At 46.1% G+C, this 21,760-nt stretch overlaps 1 protein-coding gene across 1 annotated transcript in view; it reads right to left on the reverse strand.

Moving 5' to 3' along the window:
* The window catches only part of ASZ1 (ankyrin repeat, SAM and basic leucine zipper domain containing 1), a 1,750,578-nt gene that overhangs the window by 140,671 nt on the left and 1,588,147 nt on the right, over positions 1-21,760 (reverse strand). Inside the window, exon 12 of the mRNA XM_086919410.1 lies at positions 8,270-8,383. Coding sequence (XP_086775536.1) covers positions 8,270-8,383 — 114 coding nt within the window. The remainder of the gene's footprint in view (positions 1-8,269; positions 8,384-21,760) is intronic.

Consider the following 21,760-nt stretch of genomic DNA (forward strand, 5'->3'; position numbering starts at 1 on the left):
GGGGGGGGGGGGGGGAGTTTGTGCGCGCGTGTGTGCGCGAGGGAATTTGTGTGCGCATGCGTGACTGTGTGTGATTGAGAGAGAATGCGAGGTAGGGGATAGTGTGCCTGTATGTGTGCCTGTATGTGTGCCGTATGCCTGCGTGTGCATGCGCGCGCCTGTGTGTGTGTGCGTGCGTGCATGCAGAGGGCTGCCTGTGTCTGTGTGTGAGCAAGGGCTTTGCACCGCGCATGCGCAGCTACCAGACGGTCGCTCCCGAGGTGAAATCTGACCTCGTCAAAGCGCGCGTCTGGTAGCTGTCCACATTCCTAAATACGGGCCACAATAGGTCTGAGGCAGACACCTTCAATGCTCACGCATTGAGGGTAGGTCTGCTCGACCTAAAAATGGTTAACTCCAGAAACTACATGTTGTGATTAAGAAGAACACAATCAATTTACTATAATTTCGGAAGGAATCGTACCCCACCTACCTCACGAGAAGCATAAGAGAATAGGGCTGAGAAAGTGCACATCATGCTATGCAGAGTACAGCTACGACCACTAACCAAAGAAAAACAACCAATGTGACGGTCACTGATAAAAACCAATGTCCTACACACGTCAATTCACAAAATACCGGGGATGTTAAGAAGTGCCGAGAGATCATGGTGAGCCACAAATAACACATTGAACATAGGTGAAAGGTACAAATAAGACAGAATAATTCTGATTCTTTTAATCTACAATTAAATTAGATTTAATGTGCATTATTCATAAACCTAAATAACAGTGGCATATTGGCTTAACACTTTAATGTTGAACTATGAAAACAACTGAGTTTTGGCGTCCCGTTATTCCTCCCTGGAAGCACACATTAGTACACTGATACTGAACCTAAACTATTCTAGTCCACCTAATTTCCAAATTGCTGGTACAACACAGCCTAGTTGTCCATCCTAAAATGCATACTGGAAAGTTATTCAATGAATGTATCATAATGTATGCGACTAATGTGTTATATATAGGTCCTGAAAGTCTTACTTCATGACCTTGTGTTCTAAAACCACACCTAGTGGAGTATGATCAGTCCTCTACTATATTTATAATCCACAGTATTTATTGGCTTCACAAAATATTCAGTGAAGAGGTGAATCAAAGAGTAATCAACCCTTCAAAGGTGGCTCATGCTAAAAAGCGCAGAAAGTCACAAACTATATTTTTTGCAGAATGCTGAATCGTTTATAAAAACAGTACAACACATATATTGTGACCCATACCAAAAATTACTATTATAGGAGGCTGAAATAAGATAAAGTCAAAAGGGTTCATCCCCCAAAAAAAAAAAAAGGCACAGCAGGGCGGTATGGAGAACCACGCCTCCGGATAGCCGTAGGTGATCTCCGCCCCATCCCCAAAATGGCGAATCTTACCTGGTGTGTTGCTGGTCGGCGCCTCGAGTGATTCCTGTTGACTTTGTCTGCTTTGCCGGGGCTCTCGGCGGGCTCTCGCATCCCAGCGTCAAGATTGAGCGGTGTTTGGAGCGGAGTACAGACGGGGCCGGACTGGCCATAGCGGGCACCGGGCGTTTCCCTGGTAAACCACTAGGGTGGGGGCTGATTTTTGGCCCCTGGGGGGCCGTTTTTGTTACCGGGGGTCGGCAATATTGGCCCCCAGTAATAACATCGGACGAAAACAGCCCCTGCAAACTGCTCGGCTGCACTCCCCCTCACACCAGGGGAAGGCAGGTGAGCAGTTTGCCAGGGCCGGTTTCTGTTTCCAGTCAGGCTCGGAGTACAGAGCATTAAGTGAGGCTTTCCGGGGGTGTGTACGCCGGGCGTTTGTGAGCTTTCCGGGGGCCACCTGGGGAGCTAGTTGACGCGCTCGGCGCCCGGTGAGGTGAGGAGGAGGAGGCGGCAAGTGCTGTTCCAAATATTGCCAGGGATTTCTGCAGGGGGATGCTGCGAAGCTTCAATGTCGGGGATAATTAAAACATCAGTCTCACTCTTTTTTTTTAATGAGAAGTGAATATAAGGAGAGAGTGATAGACAAAGTACTTGCAGGAATTTAAAGTTCTCGCACTTTCAGCGGCATTAGTGATACCAAGACAAGAAGTGAATATAAGGAGAAAGTAATAGGGGAAAGTATTAAAACTGAGATTTTGGACTCGAGGAGGAGGAGATCCTGTCATGCAGTATAAGAGAGGAATAAAGGCAACCAATGCAACAAAGTAATAAAGCCACAAAGCAAAATACAGCAAAAAGAAAAGAAAAATATCCAGGTGTAATAATGGGAAAACCCAGAAGGATGTTAGTACTGCTGTTAAATCAAATAAAGCAGAGACTGCAGCTCGCCTTAAATCTAAAGCACTCCAGGGCCGGGCAAAAAAGGCAGCCCTACGAGCCAATAAGGAAAAGTTTAAGGGAAATAATTCCAGCTCCCCTGATCTTAACAGCACCCCCAAGAGATCTGAGGATGAGTCCCCTTCCATCACGGTTTCTCCTCAATGCGAGGGGTTGCCTGAATTAGTGGGTGATCAGGCTTGTGCCACACCGGAGCCGATTGAAACTGCCCTCGCATCAACAATGTCTCCACAAGACAGTCCAGTGCAGAAATCAGCCCACAAAAATAGCCCAGTACAGGATGGCCCAAGGAAAAGAGGAAAAGGAGTGAAGGATTTTCCGTTGTCTGTACAACATTTATTTAAAGCTCAGGGCACGCAAGCATCAATCGCTCAGCAGTCTAAACTGAGGGTTTTAATCAAAGGAAAGTTCTTTATGTTTTCAGACCTTGATGAGGCCCATGCTTTGCTAAAGGAGATATCAGCAGGGTCTAGCGTCTGAATACTGGTATATATACAGAGCTACCAGTGGCAATGGTAATATTAACGGTACCCTCTCGAGAAATTTATGATGGGTTGGTTAGGAAATGTATTAGATAGGCAACTGTGAACGGTAATTAAGAGTTAACCTTTCGGTAAATAAAAAAGGGGTCCCCTATATCTTGCAGTAGGGTCCAGCGCTTGAATACTGAAATATACAGAGAATTACCAGTAGTTATGGTATTATTAAGGGTGCCCCCCCCTAGAGGTACAACTGGGTGGGTTAGGAAATGCATATATTGATAGGTAACTGCCAATCGTAATTAAGAGTATTTGTTGCCATTGGTTCCTATTAAGATCAACCTTTTGGTAAATTATAAAGAGGTTTCCCTCTTTCCACCTAGCCTACAGACTCCGGCATGCAGGCAGATCAACCGATTTGTTTCAATACTGTTGGAGCGTCAGGGGATAGCAAGGTCACCTAGGGTGTAACTTCATGACACCCAGGAAGATAGATGGGAGGGGTGAAATGTGGATAGCGTGGGTCGTAGCGTCTTTCCCACATTTCAAGGGGTGGGTATTTCTTTTTCCGGGTGGGAAGGGTGGCACAGCAGGAAAAAGAGCACGAGCAGAAGGTTCTGAAAGTTTAGGTAATGCACAAAAAAGGGTTAGTCAATACTAATGGAATACTAAACAAAAGGAAATATGGCGCTCTTATTAGATGGTATCGTCTTTAAATCCCCAAGTTCTGTTTTTACAGGAGATGCACTTGAAATCTAATTCTCCAAATCTTTTTATATCTAGGATTTTTTCGAAGGTTTTTTTGCATCTGCAAGTTTTGCGGTTAGGGGACTAGCTATCTACTTTTCTAGTAAACTTCCCTGGGAAATTATACAAGTACACAGGTGTATACATGGGAGAAGGCTGTGGGTAGTAGCCAAGCTACAGGGGAAAATGTTAAATTTTATAAATTATTATGGTCCAGTCTCAGATGACATTGTACCCCTGACTCAGATTAACGATTTTTTAATAGGATCTCCCAGGCATGTGGTATTTGGCGGGGACTTCAACTCCATACAGGATATAAGGAAAGATACTTCGAATTAAAAAAAAACCAACTCTAACCAAATACAAAAAAAATAATGGGAACAATTATACAAGAATATCAATTGGTGAACCCATGGCAGGAATTTAATCCAGATAAAGAATTCTAAACCTGCTACTCGCACCGTTTTCGGGCGGCATCTCAAATAGATTCTATTCTTACCTGCAGATCCCTTTGGATTCAAGACGCCGGCATAGGCTGTAACCCTTTTTCAGACCATGCCTATGTTGGGATAGATTTGGTGCTTGGGGGAAGAGGTAGGGAATGTCCCAGGTGGCAGCTGGATTTTCTCCTAATGCAAAATGGAGACTGGGTTCAGAAATTTAGAAAGTGGATTCTGGAATATTTTTTTATTCATGAGAGTACGGCTACCCCTTTTTCAGTGTGGGGGGGGTTCGAGGCAGCAGCCTGTAGACAGATATTAGCATATACGGTCGCCCAGTCCAGTACCTGGAGGACTAAGATAGCTCAATTGCAAACTGAAGTGGATCGAGAATAGGCTCTCCAGCTTCAGCATCTTCCAAATCTATATGAACAGGCAAAAACAATGCTGAGGGACTTTTTTTATAAGAGGTTTGCAACTCACGTATTTTCCAACAGAGGGTCTATGAAGAAAGCCAGGTAATTGGCAAATTCCTGGCAAACTCCACAAGGCAACAACAAGAGTCAGCCACAATAACTAAAATGATGGACCCTCGGACTGGTCAGGAATCAATCGATAGCAGTAATATTTCACAAACTTTTGTGGACCATTTTCGCCAGCTATACTCTACTGAGCATTTAGTGGAGGAGGAGCACATCCAGGAATATTTAATAAATATGAATGTCCCCAAACTATCAGACAACCGGATAGGCGAATTGGAAAGGAAAGTAGAAGCTACAGAGATTTCAGCGGCTATTAAATCAACAGCCGGGGCAAAGGCTTGTGGGCAGGACGGCTTTCCTATCGAGTTTTATAAAGTATTTTTAAAAGAACTTGCTACCCCGCTGAAAAACTTATTTAACTTTGTTAAAAAGGGTGGCGAAGTCCCAGATGTTTTTAAAGAAGCAATAATTGTTTCTTTCGTCAAAAAAGATAAAAACCCCGAAGATGTAAATTCACATCGTACCATTAGTCTGCTGAATTCGGAGTATAAAATCTTGATGAAGGTATCGGCAGAACAATTTTTACTTGCCGCCCAAGAAATAATTCATAAAGATCAAACCGGCTTTATAGCCGGGAGATCAATGCCGGCCAATACCCAGTTTTTAATATATGCATGGGATTATTTGAACACAAATTCCATCCCGGCTAGTATTGTAATGGTTGATGCGGAAAAAGCCTTCGATCTCGTGAATTGGAAAACGTTGTTTTTTAACCTTGGGCCAGTTCGGGTTTCCTGCACAGGTAGTTAATATGTTACGCAACATCTACCAGGGGGCCACTGCCCAGGTTATAATGAACTCAAACTGGGCAGGAGCCATAGATACAAAACCGTGGAACCAGGTAGGGCTGTCCGCTTTCGCCATTACTTTTTAATTTTTTTACAGAACCTCTGGTTTTAAAGATCCAAAATATTGCTGCTATCTAACCCCCGTTACCCAGTATAGCTAAATTAAAACTTTTGGCTGAAAATATTATTCTATACTAGATTCCCGACAGACAGAACCTCGAAACAGCTCTGATGGAATTTTCGGAGTTTGAGCAAATAGGAGGATATAAAATAGATACCAATAAAACCGAGGTTCTAGCCCTTAATGCGGACTTGAATTCTTTTCCATGTTGTCTAAAGGCACAAGCAACAAAAACTGATCTTTTAAGATATCTCGGGATATATGTATCTAATCAGTATCATCAGTTATTTGAGCTGAACTATTTAAAAATGAAGGGCAAGATTAAGAAGCTGCTAGAACTATGGACATTACTCCCCCTCTCAATTGTGGGGAGAGTTTCAATGATTAAAATCTCTATACTCCCGCTGCTATTTTTGTTATTTTCTAATGTCCTGATTAAAATAAATCGGGCATACTTTAATGAAATTGATACTTTATTCAGGGAATTTGTTTGGGGTAAGAAAGCTCATAGGGTTAAATTTAATGTGGTCCAATTACCCATAAAACAAGGGGGCTTAGCGCAACCTCATTTGAGAACTTACTATGAGGCTGCATTTTTAGATTTAGTGTCTGGCTTGATAGGATCCAATTTTATTAGTGACAGCTTTTTTATAGCTAAAATGACAACAAACTGCATCTCTAACCCGAGTGTTTTTAAAAACTTCCAAACTTCCAAAAAAGACACGTTATAAGACTTTAAAAGATTATTTTTTTACACTCCAGTCCTTTTTTAAAAAGATGGGCTTATCTGGTCTCCAGTACTTAAAAATTAAGAGAATGTAAGTCTCGGCCTCCAGTTGCAATAGAGACATATAAGTATTTGGGAAGGCTGTGGACTCTCCGAGTTACGCATTTTATAGTTCAAAATAGGCCGATCGCCTGGCAAGAAATAACAGCAAGGGCAGAAAGCCATTGGAAGTCAACTTTTCTCGAATATTTACGTGTCCTCCATTTGCTAACAAATACCAGTGGATTTTTGGACACCCCTCGTCAATTTATGGTAGCTCTTTACGGGGCAAATATTAAAGGGGTGGGAAACTGGTATAGGTTGCTACATAAGCAGGGACAGGCTTCCGTGATTAAGACTCATCTGAATAAAATACCTTGGGAGACCGGATGTAGGCAGAATACAAAGGAGTGGGAGTTTAGGTGCCTCCTAGGAAGTAAATCCCTGCGTGCCGCAAATTTTGAAAGGATGGCCTTCCTATCGCGATGGCTGTCTTATTTAACTCCGGCCGCTTTAAATAAAACATTTCCAGGCGTAGAAAATAGGTGCTTAAGTTGCCAAATAGATGGGGGGGGGAGGCTGGCACCATACTTTTTTTTGCATGTACAGGACTTGGGCTTTTTTGGGAGGAGGTTTTTTCGGATATTGGGAAAGCAACCAGTAAGATTATTTCACTCCAGGGCGAAGCTGTCTTGTTTGGTATCAGTAGAGATGAAAAGATGCTATCCGAACCCGAAAATGCCTTCCTATTTATTTGGTGTATGGTGGTTCGCTCCCTAATTCTGCAGAATATGAAATCTATGGAAATACCTTCTCATCGGAAATGGTTCAATAAATTGCTAAGAACTCGAAATTTTGAGGAAGCGTACGCTAGGAGAGTGGGAGCTACCAAAAGATTTGAAAAAAAATTGGAAGTTTTTTAATGAATTGGAAGAATTTAAAGAGAGATCATAGCACCAGGGTTAACAAATTACTGTAGCAGCTTTTTATTAAATTGTACTAGCACTTTTTCTTATTGCACTTTAGTAACACCAGCATTTCGTTTTTTTGTTTACTTTATAAACTGCATTTTTGCACTTTGGTCATTCATGTGAGAAACCGCTATAGCCACAAAGAAAAAGGGGGAAGAGAGGAAGAAGATAAAAGGAAGACGGTAGAAGGAAGGGAAGGAAGAAGAAGGAAGAGGAAGGAAGAAGAGGAGAAAGGAGAAGGAAGGGAAGAAAAAAGAAAAAAAAGAAAACATGTTTTTATGTTGGCTTTAGGCGATAAGATGGCACTAGCATTTTATTGGCATTTGCAATTTAGATGCATTAGGAATTTTTCTTACTGATCCTGTGTTCTAGGATAAGTTTGCACTTGTTTAATGAATAAGAACATAATTAGCTGCTCCAGTTTTAGCTCTTTTGCCATTTTTTACTATGTAATGTGAGGCTGTCATTTCCATTTTTTTGTAACTGGTTTTAATGTTAGGGAAAATGTTTTTTAGTATATCATGTATTTCTTGAACCTAATGCTCTGCTCAATAAAAATTCTTTAAAAAAATGTTTTAAAAAAGACACAGCAATTTACGAACGCTATTACAAAACACAGCATTGTTCTTTAAAAATACCCGAGTCAAAGTTAACAGGGATATAAATTCAGACTACATTCATTGTTGGATTTAAAAATGGCTTCATTCAGCAACAGATTGTTCCCCGACAGTGACGCTTCTTTGACTGAATCCTGGCACTGTCAACCTTTCCTTAGCAGATTATCATTACTTAAAGTGATCGTCCTGACATGAGCTTGTCACTGTGTTATTAGTCTGAAAGTGAGTGATGTGGTGCTAAAGTCTAGCCTTGACCTCTCCCACCCTTTCCCTGACACGTCCTATGAGAGATCTCAGTTCATCGCGCGACAACGAAAGCCTATCTTCCAAATCCGCAAATATATACATGTGTCTAAATTGTGCATTCAATTGATTCTGAAGAAGGCTGCTGTCAAAACAGCTTTGAATTCTCTAGCGATAACACCTTGTATGTTACACATATATACAAGAAACCTACCTTGCAGAGGAGGTCCCTAAGCTTGCAGATTTCCTCTCCCAGATTTTCAACACTGCTCACCAAGTCTTCGGAAACTGAAGTGAAGTTCTGCGTGGCATCCCATTCCAGCACTATCTATGAGAAACAGACAATATAATCACTTTGCGTGCTGAAAAACAGAATCCAGTACAGGTTTGTGAAAAATCACTAACTATAGAACTTCTACACTGGGATCAAACTAAGACGCTAGCTGCAATAAAACTTCTCTACAGGTTCCTTGGTACTTACTGGTGAACCGTCAGCAGCAAACAGAGTCACTAAGTACTAATTGCAGTTAAATACGAACGGTCAATTTTGCACACGAAATCAGAGGAATTATCAGGATATTTTGAACAATCATGCTGGATTTAGTGAAAAATTATAAAAATCAACAGTGTTTCTTTTTCGTTATTACAAGCAACCATTGTTAGGTACTCATATACCATGAACTGAAGAAAATGAAAAAACTGCGTACACAATGAGTGGTGGAGAATTTACACCATGAGGTGTAGAGATCACTCAACAGAAGAGAAAAACGGATGGCAGAAAAGTAAGCCACGTATAAAAGAAGGATACCATGAATAAATATGAACTGCAAGCAGATTGAAGCCTGAGCCCCTAACAAACGTTTATGACATTTATGTGAAAAAGGAACAACAAAATGTTGTCTCCACAAACAGATTTTTTCATTTTGAGAAATGTGAAGATAAGCCACTAAAGAATGCGTCTTTCAGTTTTTTTCCTGGAGATGCCGAGGATGTGCACAGCCGAATTTTAAGGGACATAACAGCAATACAATTATTAAACGAACAAACAAATTATTCACAAACACTTTCTAAAATATTAAGCTCGACACGCCTCTAAATAAACTAAGTGTATGACTAGGCCAGTAGGCAAGTAATGCCACTACATATCAATTTAAGACTATAACTGTAAAATTACAGGATAATCCGTTTCCTATGTCACAGTAGTGACAACATATCAGACAAGCATAACGTTTTCTTATATAAATACAAACAAATTGCAACGTGGCGTACTGAGTGAAAGAGGTTTGTGGGTTTAATACAAGGGAAGCATAACCTGCCTTTCTAACTTAATATCATACACGAAATATGATAAGAAGTTTCCCAGCACTTTAATTTTGAGAGAAAACCGGACCTCGAGCAGAAACAGAGATTTAGATAATAACAGGAGTCATCTATATGAGACGGGTCTGCCCAGTTGTATGAGGCAAGCACGTGGCTCTGAGTGATGGAGAAAAGGTGGGTGTAGAGACTTAAAAGTCAGCATGCCTGCGATGCCTTCGAATTGTGTCTGACTAGAGAGAGAGATGTGTGTATGGTGGAGACATCTAGTTGCTGGTGGAGAATTGCGGATTATGTTGGTATGTAGGTCTCTCCTGGACCGTAGTACAGAGCTGAAGTCTTGGAGTTAACTTGTTAGGGAGTAGACTGTGATGACTTCTTATGCCTCCCGTTTTTTTAAAGTTTGGCATTACTCGTGTCTTTTACTCCATTTGGTTTTAATTTTGGGCCTTACATCCAAAGAATGCAGCTGTTAAAAGTGGTCACAATTTGTGCACTGACTTTTACCAAATGTATTGCTATATTGCAAAGTGACCTATGTACTAATAGTTCAGTTTGCAAAATACTGAATCATAGCGGGTGACAATTCGACCTCCCTCATGAATATTCATGATAGGTCGCAAACTGTGACCCATTATGTTCTGCTGTCATCACAGGGATGGTGACCTTTAAGGTCAGCAGACGACCCTGTCGATAATGCATTTAAAAAACAGATGAAACGTTTAACAAACTTTTTTTTAGGAGAAAGCAGTGGTTCCATGGAACATGCCCTACTCCTAAAAATGTTTTTATCAATATTCACAAAGAGGTATGTAACCGTTGAGGACCCCTTCCCATTTGCAAATGGACTACCACCTTCTTTGTGGTCTTGGTAACCTATCAATGGTTTGCCACTGCAATCGTGGTCACAAACCATTGATATATACCTTAAGGAATCCAAAATTGGAAGGGATGCCGTAAACATGCTCTTTTATAAGTTGTGATTTGGTATGTAGCAGGAAACCCATTTTACAATTCAGTAACGTGTTAACGAATCACAATTTGGGTTTTATACATACCTAAAAGCTATTTTGTGGTCGCAAAGTCTCAGATTTTGCTAATTTCAGCCTTTGTGATCACAATATAGTTTTGCACATAAGGTTGATATATACTTATTGAACAAGTTACTTACCTTCGGTAACAATATTTCTGTAAGAGACCTTACAGATTACCTTAGAATTACCCCCAGGCGTCAGACTGATCAGGAGAATTTTTTCTCAGCAGTAACCCCTGCGTGTCGCTAAGTGGCGTTGGTCGACTCCGCGTTTGCCGTCGGCGTGATCGCCAGGATGCCGTTGCGGTATCTACTTAGACGCCACCCTGCATGCCGACGTCAGTTCTTTTACTCAACATTTCACACCAGAAGCGCAAAGCCATGCAAGACACTGACCACTAGTGCACAATACAAGCACACTGAAAGGGAGTCCCTTACTCTAGAAGTCAGTTCGCAAAACGGGGAGGATGGGTGGGGTGGTAAGGAATCTATAACTAATATATGTCTCTTACAAATGTATCGTTACCGAAGGTAAGTAACTTGTTTATCTGAAAGATACTGCACACTAAGTTCTCACCATAAACTCCTGGAGAACTGATCAGCCAAAGAAGCTGTCTCTCCGGACTTGACTATCCAGGCAGGAATGTTTAGTGAACGTTATGTTATGTTAGCCAGCATTTATAGCGCGCACAGCTACTCTGAAGTGTCCCGGCGCAAAAACCTAGGCAGGGGAGCGTGGAAGTGAAAGACGCGACTGGAGAACTAAAAAAGCCATGTTTTTAACTGCTTTTTGAACACCGTAAGGTCGTGGATGGACCTGAGATCAAAAGGCAGGCTGTTCCAGGCCAAAGCTGCCTTTACCAAGAGGGAGCAACCTCCCATTCTGGAGAGGCGGTAACGAGTAACAGCCACCAGGCATTGTCCCCAGGACCTCAATTGTCTCAATGGGACATAGAACTTCAAGCGCTTCCTGAGGTATAGAGGTCCAGTTTTGTAGAGAGCAGAATGGGCACTAGTCAGTGCCTTGGACAGAATGCGTTGGTCAACTGGGAGCCAGTGCAAATCCCGCAGAAAATGCTTAATACTGTATCTGCCCGGAATTCCCGAAGAGCATTCTGGCGGCCGCATTCTGAATGATCTGAAGCTTTTTTAGCTGGTAACAGGGAAGGCCAATATAAAGGGAATTAGCATAATCCAGCCGCAAAAGGATAAGTGAATAATATGACGGATAAAACGATGGATTAAACCCAGATCTGTGACCTAGGGTGAATGTTTTACCATTGTGCAACATTCCGTCCTTCATCTGGTTTGTTTTACTGTTCACCCTATGTGGGAAGGCTATGCCCAGACATGGGTCCCTTGCTCACTACGCCACTGGAGTCAAGCTATCCAGGCTGAAGACCGCTGATAGCCAGAAACCGGTCCTAGGATGCTTGATTCCGGTCCAGGGAAGACATGGCTTGGCAGTTCGGGCTGGATTGTTCCCATGAGGCACAGGGTCAAGACTGATTTGCATATGACCATGTCTGAACTGGGGTGGCTTGGTGAGCAAAATAACGATAGATTAAACCCAGATCAGTGACTGGGGGTGAATGTTTTGCCATTGTGCAACATTCCGTCCATCATATTGTTTGTTCTGTTATTTACAGGGGCAGTGTAAAAGTGAGGCAGCGTTAAAATTAAGAACAGGGAAAACCTGGTCTTAAGCTGGCAAAACTAGGAGAAATGCATTATTTCTCCTCATTTTTGCTTCATCCATGTGTGCTGCCTTGTGCAGCACACCTGGAAAAAGCAAAATGCCTTGTATTTGTAATCGTTAAAAAAAAAAAAAGTTTTTGATTTCTGTGTGTGCTGCATTAAGCAGCACACATGGAAGTGGGACACATGGCATTTAAAGATTGTTTATATACAGGAAGGTCTCCCTCCTGTACATAAACAATCTTTTCCCTGCACCCATACACCCTTGCACTATGGTGCAATGGTGTCTGCGTTGGCGCTACACAGCTAAGTGTAGCGCCAGCGCAGGGGAAACGCAAGGCTGCACCATATTGTTGTAAATATGGTGCAGCCTTCTGTTTCTGAAGTGGCGGAGAGAGGCCTTAACCCATGACTGCCAACGCCTCACTCTGCAACTTACTTGAACATATGCCCCTCAGTTCTTTGATCTTCATGGTACACATTCATTGTAGCAGGCACATTCACCCTCTGTGCTGTGAGGGTGGCAGGAGTGCTCATGTGAGTGCACAGTGAGGTATGCAACAGTGTGAGAGTAGTGTAAGTGGAGTGACTGCAGGGTGAGTGAGGTGACCATATAAATTTGGGTGTGCATGTTAGTGCAGAGTGGGACTAATGAATGCATGGTTAGTGATGGGCTTGTTTAAGTGAAATTGCAGATTGAGCAGTGAGGGGGACAGGTGAGTGAAGTGTCACATCAGGGTTGGTAGTGTGCTTGTGTGGCTGCAGGTTGAGGTACAGGGAAAACCGCACAAGTGCATTGTGAGAGCAGAGTGATCACTGAGTGCAGGGTGAATGGTGTGAGTGCATGGGGGTCAGTGTGAGGGAATTGTGATCGCTGTGAGTGCAGGGTGAGCATGAAAGTGAAGGGCGAGAATGAGGAGCAAGTTGTCTGAATGCAGGGTGCATTCCCAGACACTTGCAGTGACTCAGCATGCTATTGACGGCAGGCAGGGTTTCAGATATGTTAAACTATTGCTATTGCAATTATGCCATTAACCAGGGATCGAGGGTGGAGGAAATAAATACTGGGCTGATTTTGCAACAAACTTCCAGTTTTAGGATTAGGGTTACCAGCTCATTATTTTGATGTCCCAGGTAGTACAAAAAAATGCAGTCACCTAAAGCTCTATTTTCAGCACTTATCTGTGCATACTCTGAACAGCAAATATATATAGAAAGCACTTTAAATTGTGTTTTAGGGTTGCCTGAATGATATGACTGATAATAAAAGGGAATAAAGACAGAAAAGTCACATCATAAATGAATACATACTTCTTTATAACCCATATTTAGTGTCAAGAGAAGCAATTTGCAGGCTGTTTGAACACTTGACTGGGATTTGTCTTTTGGCAACTTAAAACCCTTTTAGCCTGGTGATCATTGCGCTCCTGCCGGTGTAATTTAAAAAGCAACATTGTCGCCTTTCTGGGAAGAGCTGTCCCTCCCTGGATGGGGTTAAATTCCGAGAGCTGAAATGCTTCAGCTGCAGTGGGAGGCAAGAAGCCTTCTCTGCTAAAACTGAAAGCAAGTAACAGACATTCATTTCATCTGCAGTGTGAGGCAAGGAGTCTCCTCTGCTATGAAATTGTTGCTTTCAGTTTTAGCAAAGGGGGCTCCTTGCCTCCCACTGGAGCTAAAGGCTTTCAGCTGTAGGAATTAACCACAATAGCCCCCACCCCCAAACCCAGTGTGTGGCAGCCAGATGAGACCCCCGCACACAGCCCACCCGAGTATTTCACAGGTCTTTAAAAGACCTTTTTCTTGTGAATGAGGCTTTGATGGTTTTCACCACTTCTTAGGGCAGCTCCACTCTGCCGTTTGTTTGAAGAATCAGTAGAGGACAAAGGTCGGATTTTAGGATGGAGTGCGCACCCTCCCTGAGACGGTGTCCCCCCCCCCCCCCCAGGGGGCGCGCCCCACAGATTGAAGAACTCTGCTCTAGGGGGTAGTGTGTTGGGAGAGGAAACTTGGGTCGCCTAAGGCGGTGCAGTGGTGTTGGGCAATCATCCTATCCACAGGAGCCCCTGTGCTTGGCTTGGACCAGGTGGGCCAGTCTTAGAGGCCCTCATTGAACGGCAGAAGGGGCTCCGAAGAGGCCGCTGCCGGCTGAAGCACCTCATTCAGGTGGTTAGCCCTGACTGCCACCAAAGGAAGCTCAAAGCCCAAGGCCTCAGTCGCCATACGCAACACTACTGCGTATGCGGCTCCCTCCTCCATGGGCATGGTAGGGGAAGAGAGTATACCAAGGTCTGGGGAGGTATCCAGACCACTGGCCTCACCAAACTCCTCTCTCCAGTCCGCTCTACAAGCTGGTCTGCAAGAGGGTTAATGGATCCCTCCCAGTCCTCCTCACTCTCCTATGACTGACACACAGGGTGATGAGGAATGCCAGGGCAGACAGTGATACAAAAGTACCGGTCGACGCCAGTCCGGCTCCATTTCCAAGTTGAAGGAGAGGCCGGGGTCTATGCCAGCGGGGACACAACCAGTGGTGGAGGCGACGTCAGAGGAATCAGGGCCAGGGGAGGTGTTGTGAGGCAACCAGCAACAATCCGGGTCCAGGCCTGGATCCCTGGGGGCCCATTGGCACTGAGGCCGGTGCCATCGGCATCGAGTCCCAAGCCGAGACTGCGGGGCCGGAAGGCGTCCCGGCAGAGTCAGGCTGCCCAAACACGGAGCGGAGGGCTTCATAAAATGCAAGAAGCTAGGCAAGGGCCGCTCCGGCTCGCAGGAAGGGAGGGAAGCTCGGAGCCAATCCAGTAGGCTCCGCGGGCTAAGCCGAAAGATGACGTCTTTCCGCAACCCTTCGGCCGACGGACAGGGAGAAGGCGGTGACCAACGGTGCTTCTTCGCCTTCTTCTTGTACTTCGACTTACCCAATGACGAAGACTTCGAGGAGGAATGATCGTGGTGACTCTGCGACTGGTCCCATGATCTCTCTCTCGACCAAGACCCCGAACAGCATGGAGATGACTGTCGGGCCTCCAGAAGCTTTCGGGACTGCTCCTGCAAAGACTTCGGGTTCATGGCCTGTTAGTCAGAGCATGACTTCGGTCGTGGTTGCTCTCCAGGCACCAGAGGCACACGAGGTCCAGGTCCGTGACCGACATCAACTTGTGAAAGGAGTCACAAGGCTTGAAGCCGTTCCGACGATGGAACATCACTACGTGCACCAGGAGTCTAACGACTCGAAAAAGATGTCGACAAAAGTCGAAAAAGTGTTAGTCAAAAAAAGACTAAAGGAACCGGCCTCTCCGGATCTGCGGTGGATGGCGCGAAAAAAGAAAAAAACTGAGTTCAGTGCGCAGGGCTGGCGTCTAGGTAGATGCCGCAACATGATCCCAGCGAGCACAACGCCGACAACGAACGTGGAGTCGACCGATGCCACCTATTGACGAGCAGGGGTACTGCTGAGAAAAAATTCTCTGGATCCTGTCTGAAGCCTGGGGCTAAAGTAAGGAATCTATAACTAATAGTCTCTTTCAGATAAGGGGGTTTCAGCCAGCCCTCTTCATTCTTTGGTCTGTTATATCATTGTATCAAAGCATATAGCATATGACAGTAGGTCAGCTTGCTTCAGCCATTGGCCAACATCATCAGTGAGTTACGGCATTCTGCCTTTTTACAAGAGCCACATCCACACACAAAGTAGGCTCATGCACTGCATGGATTGCCGCAATACTGTGTGCAGTTTCTGTTCGAAGACATACTTATTACTCTTTTCTTTTTTTCACCCCAGTCGTCTAAGGCTCTATCAGCCTATCTCTTGCTGCAGATTCAGCTGGTACAAGTCTTCCTTCTTTGCCGGACACCATTGTTAGGTCCCACATATAAACAGGGTCCATCAACTTTGAAAAAAGCTCACCATCACAAGAAATCTTACAAAAGAATCCAATAATCAATCAGGGAGCAAAAAAATAACAGTAACATTTCTTTTTCATATTTTGTTCTACTGGTCTTTCTTAGCTTTCTTATATTGCCTCTTGCTGCAAGCTTGTATGTGATTGGCTTTCTTTGGTTTTTTTATATAAACAAGGGGGACCCACTTAATGGCTTGGGATCATGGGTATCAAGTATTTCAAAGAAAACAAAGGTCCTAAGCCTAGTGTAGAAAAAGGTAGGGCTAGGACCTTTCTCAAGATTTGCCCGGCGCTAATCGCCCTTGTACCATTCAAATTTACCAAGCAATGAGGCAGGCGCCGGAGACCAGGAGGCAGGAAACAGAAGTTTTATTCCGACGGAGCAGAACACATCAGATCAGACAACAAGGTATCGTCTTGAGGTGCTCTCCCAGCCTCTCTGAGGCCTGGCCTCTTATACACCGGTTTATGGCATGTGACCTTTCTTTATTACAATCATAACATTGTGAAGTAAGGAAAAAGGCGTCCCCATAATCCTCGTGTCAATCCCACCCCCATATACCTTCACAATAGAGGTCCTCAACCTGCTGATAAGAGGAGGGGTCATCACGCAGCTGAATGTTTCGCCAAGTCTTAGGATGTGTGCGCCTGATCATATCCCAGGGGGGGGGGGAGGCCCTGATCAATAGTGTGTCCTTTGAAGAGGGGCGATTGCATACAATGAGGGGCAGTAAATGGTATCTCCCGGCTTAGGCAATGGCCTCGGGCCTGTGTGGACAGTCGGACATGGGGTAAGGGGTCATCAAAGGAGTGGTATTCATGCCGCGTGGACAATTGAGCGCGGAGGGAAGGTTTATCAACAGAGGGGCATTCATGGGAGGAGAGGAGGTGCTGGTCAGGCGCTGGCGTGACTCCCAAGGACAGGGTCATGCAGAAGGGTTATGCTCATAAGGGGGAGGGAGGGGGAGCCAGGGTGCGCGGAGGATGCTTGCTGGGTCAGAGGGGCGCGCTGGCGACTGATTGTGGACAGGGAGACCATGATGCCTAAAATGGCGATCGTGCATGTTGTACGTGGGTGACAAGCTGGCGCAGATGATGTTCAGTTCGTAAACTAAAATTCCACAGTCCTCCCTTTTAACATGTCTCGCCAACTTGTCAGTTCGGATTTATCCCCATAAGGCCACGTATTTCTACTTCATAGAGGGGACTCATGTGCTCATTTCGGAAGTCCAAAGTCTTTGGGCACATACAGTTAGAAACAAGGCCACACAAAGATGGCAGACATTGGATACCTAAACAACACCCACATAATATCACAACAGGTATCAGCACGAAGGAAAACAACCTCCAACCCCAGTTCCTCAAAGTGTCCCAAAACCAGCTCCCAAGCGACCATCCTTCCTGCTCTTGGTGAACCTCCGAGGAAAGTCTGTGGAGGTGTTCAATGGCTTTGTAGACTGAAGGCGAGTTATCTGGCACGTATGTGCAGCAGCTGGATCCGATGATGCGGCATGCTCCTCCTCGGTCGGCTAGGACCACGTCTAGGACAACGCGGTTTTGAATGGTCACAAGGCGGACCGCCTGAAGCTCCGCCGTGTTGTTGGCGAGGATGCCAGCCGTGATGTTGATCGTTGTTTCTACTGCCTGGGTCAGGTGACGGATAGCGCGGCTGTTTGCCATTGGGCCCCACAGAGGAACAAGTCCCTTTGCTGCATCTAGGAACTGTGCTCCGGTGGAGTCGGCTTGTCCAATGTCATCTGCACGCCTCTGCCGGTGATGGTTGGCAGGGGCTACATATGTGGGTGGAAGAACGAAGGCAATGTAACAGGCGCCCTTCCAACCTCTCGGGAGCCAGGTGTAAGCTTTGGTGCCGCACACAAAGTACATATTCGGAGAAGCAACAAAGGAAGGGGGGTCAACTGAGTCCAATGTTCTGGTGATTCGGTAGGCGCTGTGACCCACCAGCTGCGTTCCATGGCCTTCGAGACACACAAGGCCTGTGACGTTGATAACAGACAGGGCCACAGTCAGAGTAGCGGTAGTTTGTTTTTGCAGATGAGAGAAGGTGGTCCTGGCTGGATTGTGGAGCACCTGTACTTCGACTCGTTCTTTGGCTGGAATGTCTTTAAGGAAGGTGGCGCCCGTGAGCGCAGGACACAGAGCAGTAGAGGTCTTTTCGGTTTTGTTCAGCCAGAACCCAGAGTAGAAGTGCGACACCGTCCGGCTGGAGGTGGCGTTGTCCTTGTGGCTCTCCTGCATGAGGATCAACCAGGCGAGGCAAGAGCCGTGAACTGAGAAAGGAGAAGGGACGAAGGGGATGGAGTGTCCAGTGGCATGCGGGAGCAACCCGCAGATCCAACAGTTCGTAGCATTTGCAGCGAGGTTGTGTTGGTGCAACAGTTGCACGAAGGAATTGTTCCAAAATTCCCTGCGCCTTTCTCGGAGCTGGGGCGACAGAGAGATTAGGTGATGCTCTTTCAGGGGTGTCGGTTGTGCAGTAGGTAGCAGTGCCTCATGGGCCGGTGTGTTTTCCTCCAGAATCCAGAAGGAGGTCATGAGGAGGAGGCAGAAGAGGAAGACAATGAAGAGTGCGATTGTCTTTGATTTGTGCAAGTTGTCAGTCTTTGGATTTCTATACTGGGTATTTCCTGTTGCTTCCATCATCTTCTTATCTGGCGCTTCCATCATCTTCTTATCTGGCGCTTCCATCACCTTCAAGGGGCTCGGTAGTGGGCAGAACCACAGACTTCGTTTAGCTTCTCTCCCGGTAACCCTTGATTGTGCTTAGGTCACCGTTCTGAGATTCAACTTGGTCCGTGGCCTACTTAGCCGAAACTCCCTCCTTTCGACGCAGGAAATACCCTTCTCTGGACGGCACAGTGGGATCAGAGAATTTTGCAAGTTCGAGTGCCTCAGTATCGGGATAACAGTCCAATATTGGGCGATCTTTGCTCAGGAGCTCTTCTTGGGTGCTGACACTTTCTGTCGTGGCCAGGTTCGCAGAGACCTTCCGGCAATGATGCGCGTGCAGCCAGTGCTTCTTCCCCTCCACTCGAAGCGCCGTTCGGGTGGTAATCAGCACCTGCCAGGGGCCCGTCCACCGAGGTTCCAGACTCTTGGTCCGCTGGAAATTTCGTATTAGGACGATCTCCCGGTTGGATGTCGTGGCCGGGGCCCCTGGAAGCATGGGGGATGGCCTGCTGCACCTGTTGATGAATGAGAGACAACGTTTTAGTTAACTTGCACAAATAATCAGATAGTAGGACATCTGGGACGTCATGAATGGAGGTCGGTTTGGGAGCAGTCCAGAGATTCATCGGTCGCCCAAACACGACCTCGTAGGGGGTCAAATGGTGCTTGGTGGGAGTGGAACGCATCGATAACAAGGCCAGTGGGAGGGCATCCGGCCAGTTAAGTCCAGTGGTGGGCACTATTTTTGACAATTTCAGCTTCAGTGTGGCATTATGGCGTTCCACCAGACCGGCGGATTGGGGGTGGAAGACCGCATGAAACCTTTGCTTCACCCCCAACCCCTTTAGGATTAGTTGGATAACCTCAGCTATGAAGTGGGGGCCATTGTCGCTCCATAAAATTCGACAAAGGCCATAGCGAGGGAAGAATTCCTTCAGTAGTACTTTGGCAGTAGTCATGGCAGTGTTGTCACGGGTTGGATAGGCCTCTACCCATTTGCTGAAGGCACATACGATGACTAGTACATACTTCAGGCTTTGGCATCTCTCTAGTTGGATGTAGTCAATCTGAAGGACCTCAAAGGGGTGATTGGGGGTCCCAAACCCTCCCCGGGGTACCACAGTTCCTTTCCCGGGGTTGTGTTGCAGACAGATAAGGCACTGCTGAACTAGGCGTCTGGCTGAGTCAGGGATTTTGTCGTTGTGCCAGACTTTGGAAATGAGTTCGATCATGGGTGCAGATCCTATGTGTGCGGGGGAGTGTGCCATCGTCAGTATGGGGATCAGATATGAGTCGGGCAGCAACCACTTGTTTGCATCCTTCGTTCGCCAGCAGCCCTCTTCATCCTTCAAACCCACCCTTGCCCACTTAGTCAGCTCGTGAGGGGTGCTGGCCGACTGTATGTCTCTGATCATTACCCTTGTGTCACTCCATCTTTCTGCTTGTGACCTGGTCACATACATGCGTGTCACCGTTCTATTCTCAGCTGTGGTTCGTGCAGTGATGTCGGCCAATGCATTCCCTTGTCCGACTAAGTCTGTCACCCTTTTGTGTGCCTGACATTTGATCACCGCTAATCGTTTGGGGAGGAGAACTGCTTCAATCAGAGCGGAGACTAGATCTCCGTGGAGGATCGGGGTGCCTTGGGACGTCAGGAATCCCCTCTCCCTCCACAGGAGTCCAAAATGGTGGACCACCCCGAAGGCATACTGGCTGTCTGTGTATATGTTCGCGGTGGTCCCCGTGGCTATGATGCAGGCTCGAGTGAGGGCTATCAGCTCTGCTGCCTGGGCAGATCGTTGTGTGATGCGGGCTGCCTCAACTACTGTTCGGGCTGTCGTTACTGCATAGGCAGCTGAAGTGGTGCCATCTGGGAGTTTGATGCATGAGCCGTCTACCCATAGCTCTCCATCGGGGTCAGTAAAAGCAGTGTCTCGGAGGTCAACCCTACTCCTAGTCTGTTCGTCCGTGAGGGTCACACAGTCGTGGATGGGAGGAACGTCGGGGTCATTTTCAGGCAGGGGCAACAATGTGGCAGGATTCAAAGTCGTGCATCTCTTTAGTGTGATGTGGGGTGCAAGTAGCGTCAGTTCGTACCCCGTCAGTCGTGCGCTAGTCAGGTGTTGAGTCTTGGTTTGGTTCAGGAGGGTGTCAACAGCATGGGGTACTAGCACGGTGAGGGAGTTGGAAAGTACGATTCCCTCGCTCTGACGGATAGAGACAGCAGCGGCAGCTACCGCTCGAAGGCAGGCTGGTAAGGCTCTGGCTACAGGATCAAGAGTGGCGGAGAAGTAGGCACAAGGGCGCTGCTTAGGACCAATTGATTGAGTTAGGACAGATAATGCACACCCCTCCCTTTCGTGGGTGAAGAGGGAGAAGGGTTTGGAGTAATCCGGGGTTCCTAGGACAGGCGCTGAACAGAGGGCATCTCGTAATTCCTTAAAGGATGCTTGACACTCAGGGGTCCAAGGGAGCGGGAAGGAGGCATCTTTGGTTAATAGGGCAAGTAGAGGTTTTACAATGAGACTGAAGTTAGGTAACCACTGTCTACAGAAAGAGGTTAGGCCGACCAAAGAGCGGACTTGCCTTTGTGTTTTTGGGATGGGGGTGTCTAGGATGGTTTGTATTCGGTCGGGTGTAAGTTTCCTCCCTTCTTTGGACAGGAGATGGCCCAGGTAAGTCACTTGTGGCTGGCAGAATTGTAACTTCTTTTTGGAGACTTTATGGCCATTTTCTGCAAGAAAGTGTAGGAGTTGGACGGTGGCTGTCGTTGCAAGCGGGGTGGTGTCGGCCGCCAAAAGGATATCATCGACATATTGGATCAACACCACTCCGTCTGGTAGCTGGAAGGCATCCAGCTGCCTTTTGAGGGCCTGGCTGTAAATGCTGGGACTTTCAGTGTACCCCTGGGGAGCTCTACAAAATCGGTACGAGCGGGATTTTAAAGTGAAGCCGAAGAGATAACGGCTGTCTGGATGGATGGGGATAGAGAAAAACGCGTTCTTAAGGTCGATAACAGTGAAGGTGGTGGCAGTGGACGGGATGAGGGTCAGAATGGTGGTGATAT

Source organism: Lissotriton vulgaris, chromosome 1_1 (genome assembly GCF_964263255.1).
Source record: "Lissotriton vulgaris chromosome 1_1, aLisVul1.2, whole genome shotgun sequence".
NCBI lineage: Eukaryota > Metazoa > Chordata > Amphibia > Caudata > Salamandridae > Lissotriton > Lissotriton vulgaris.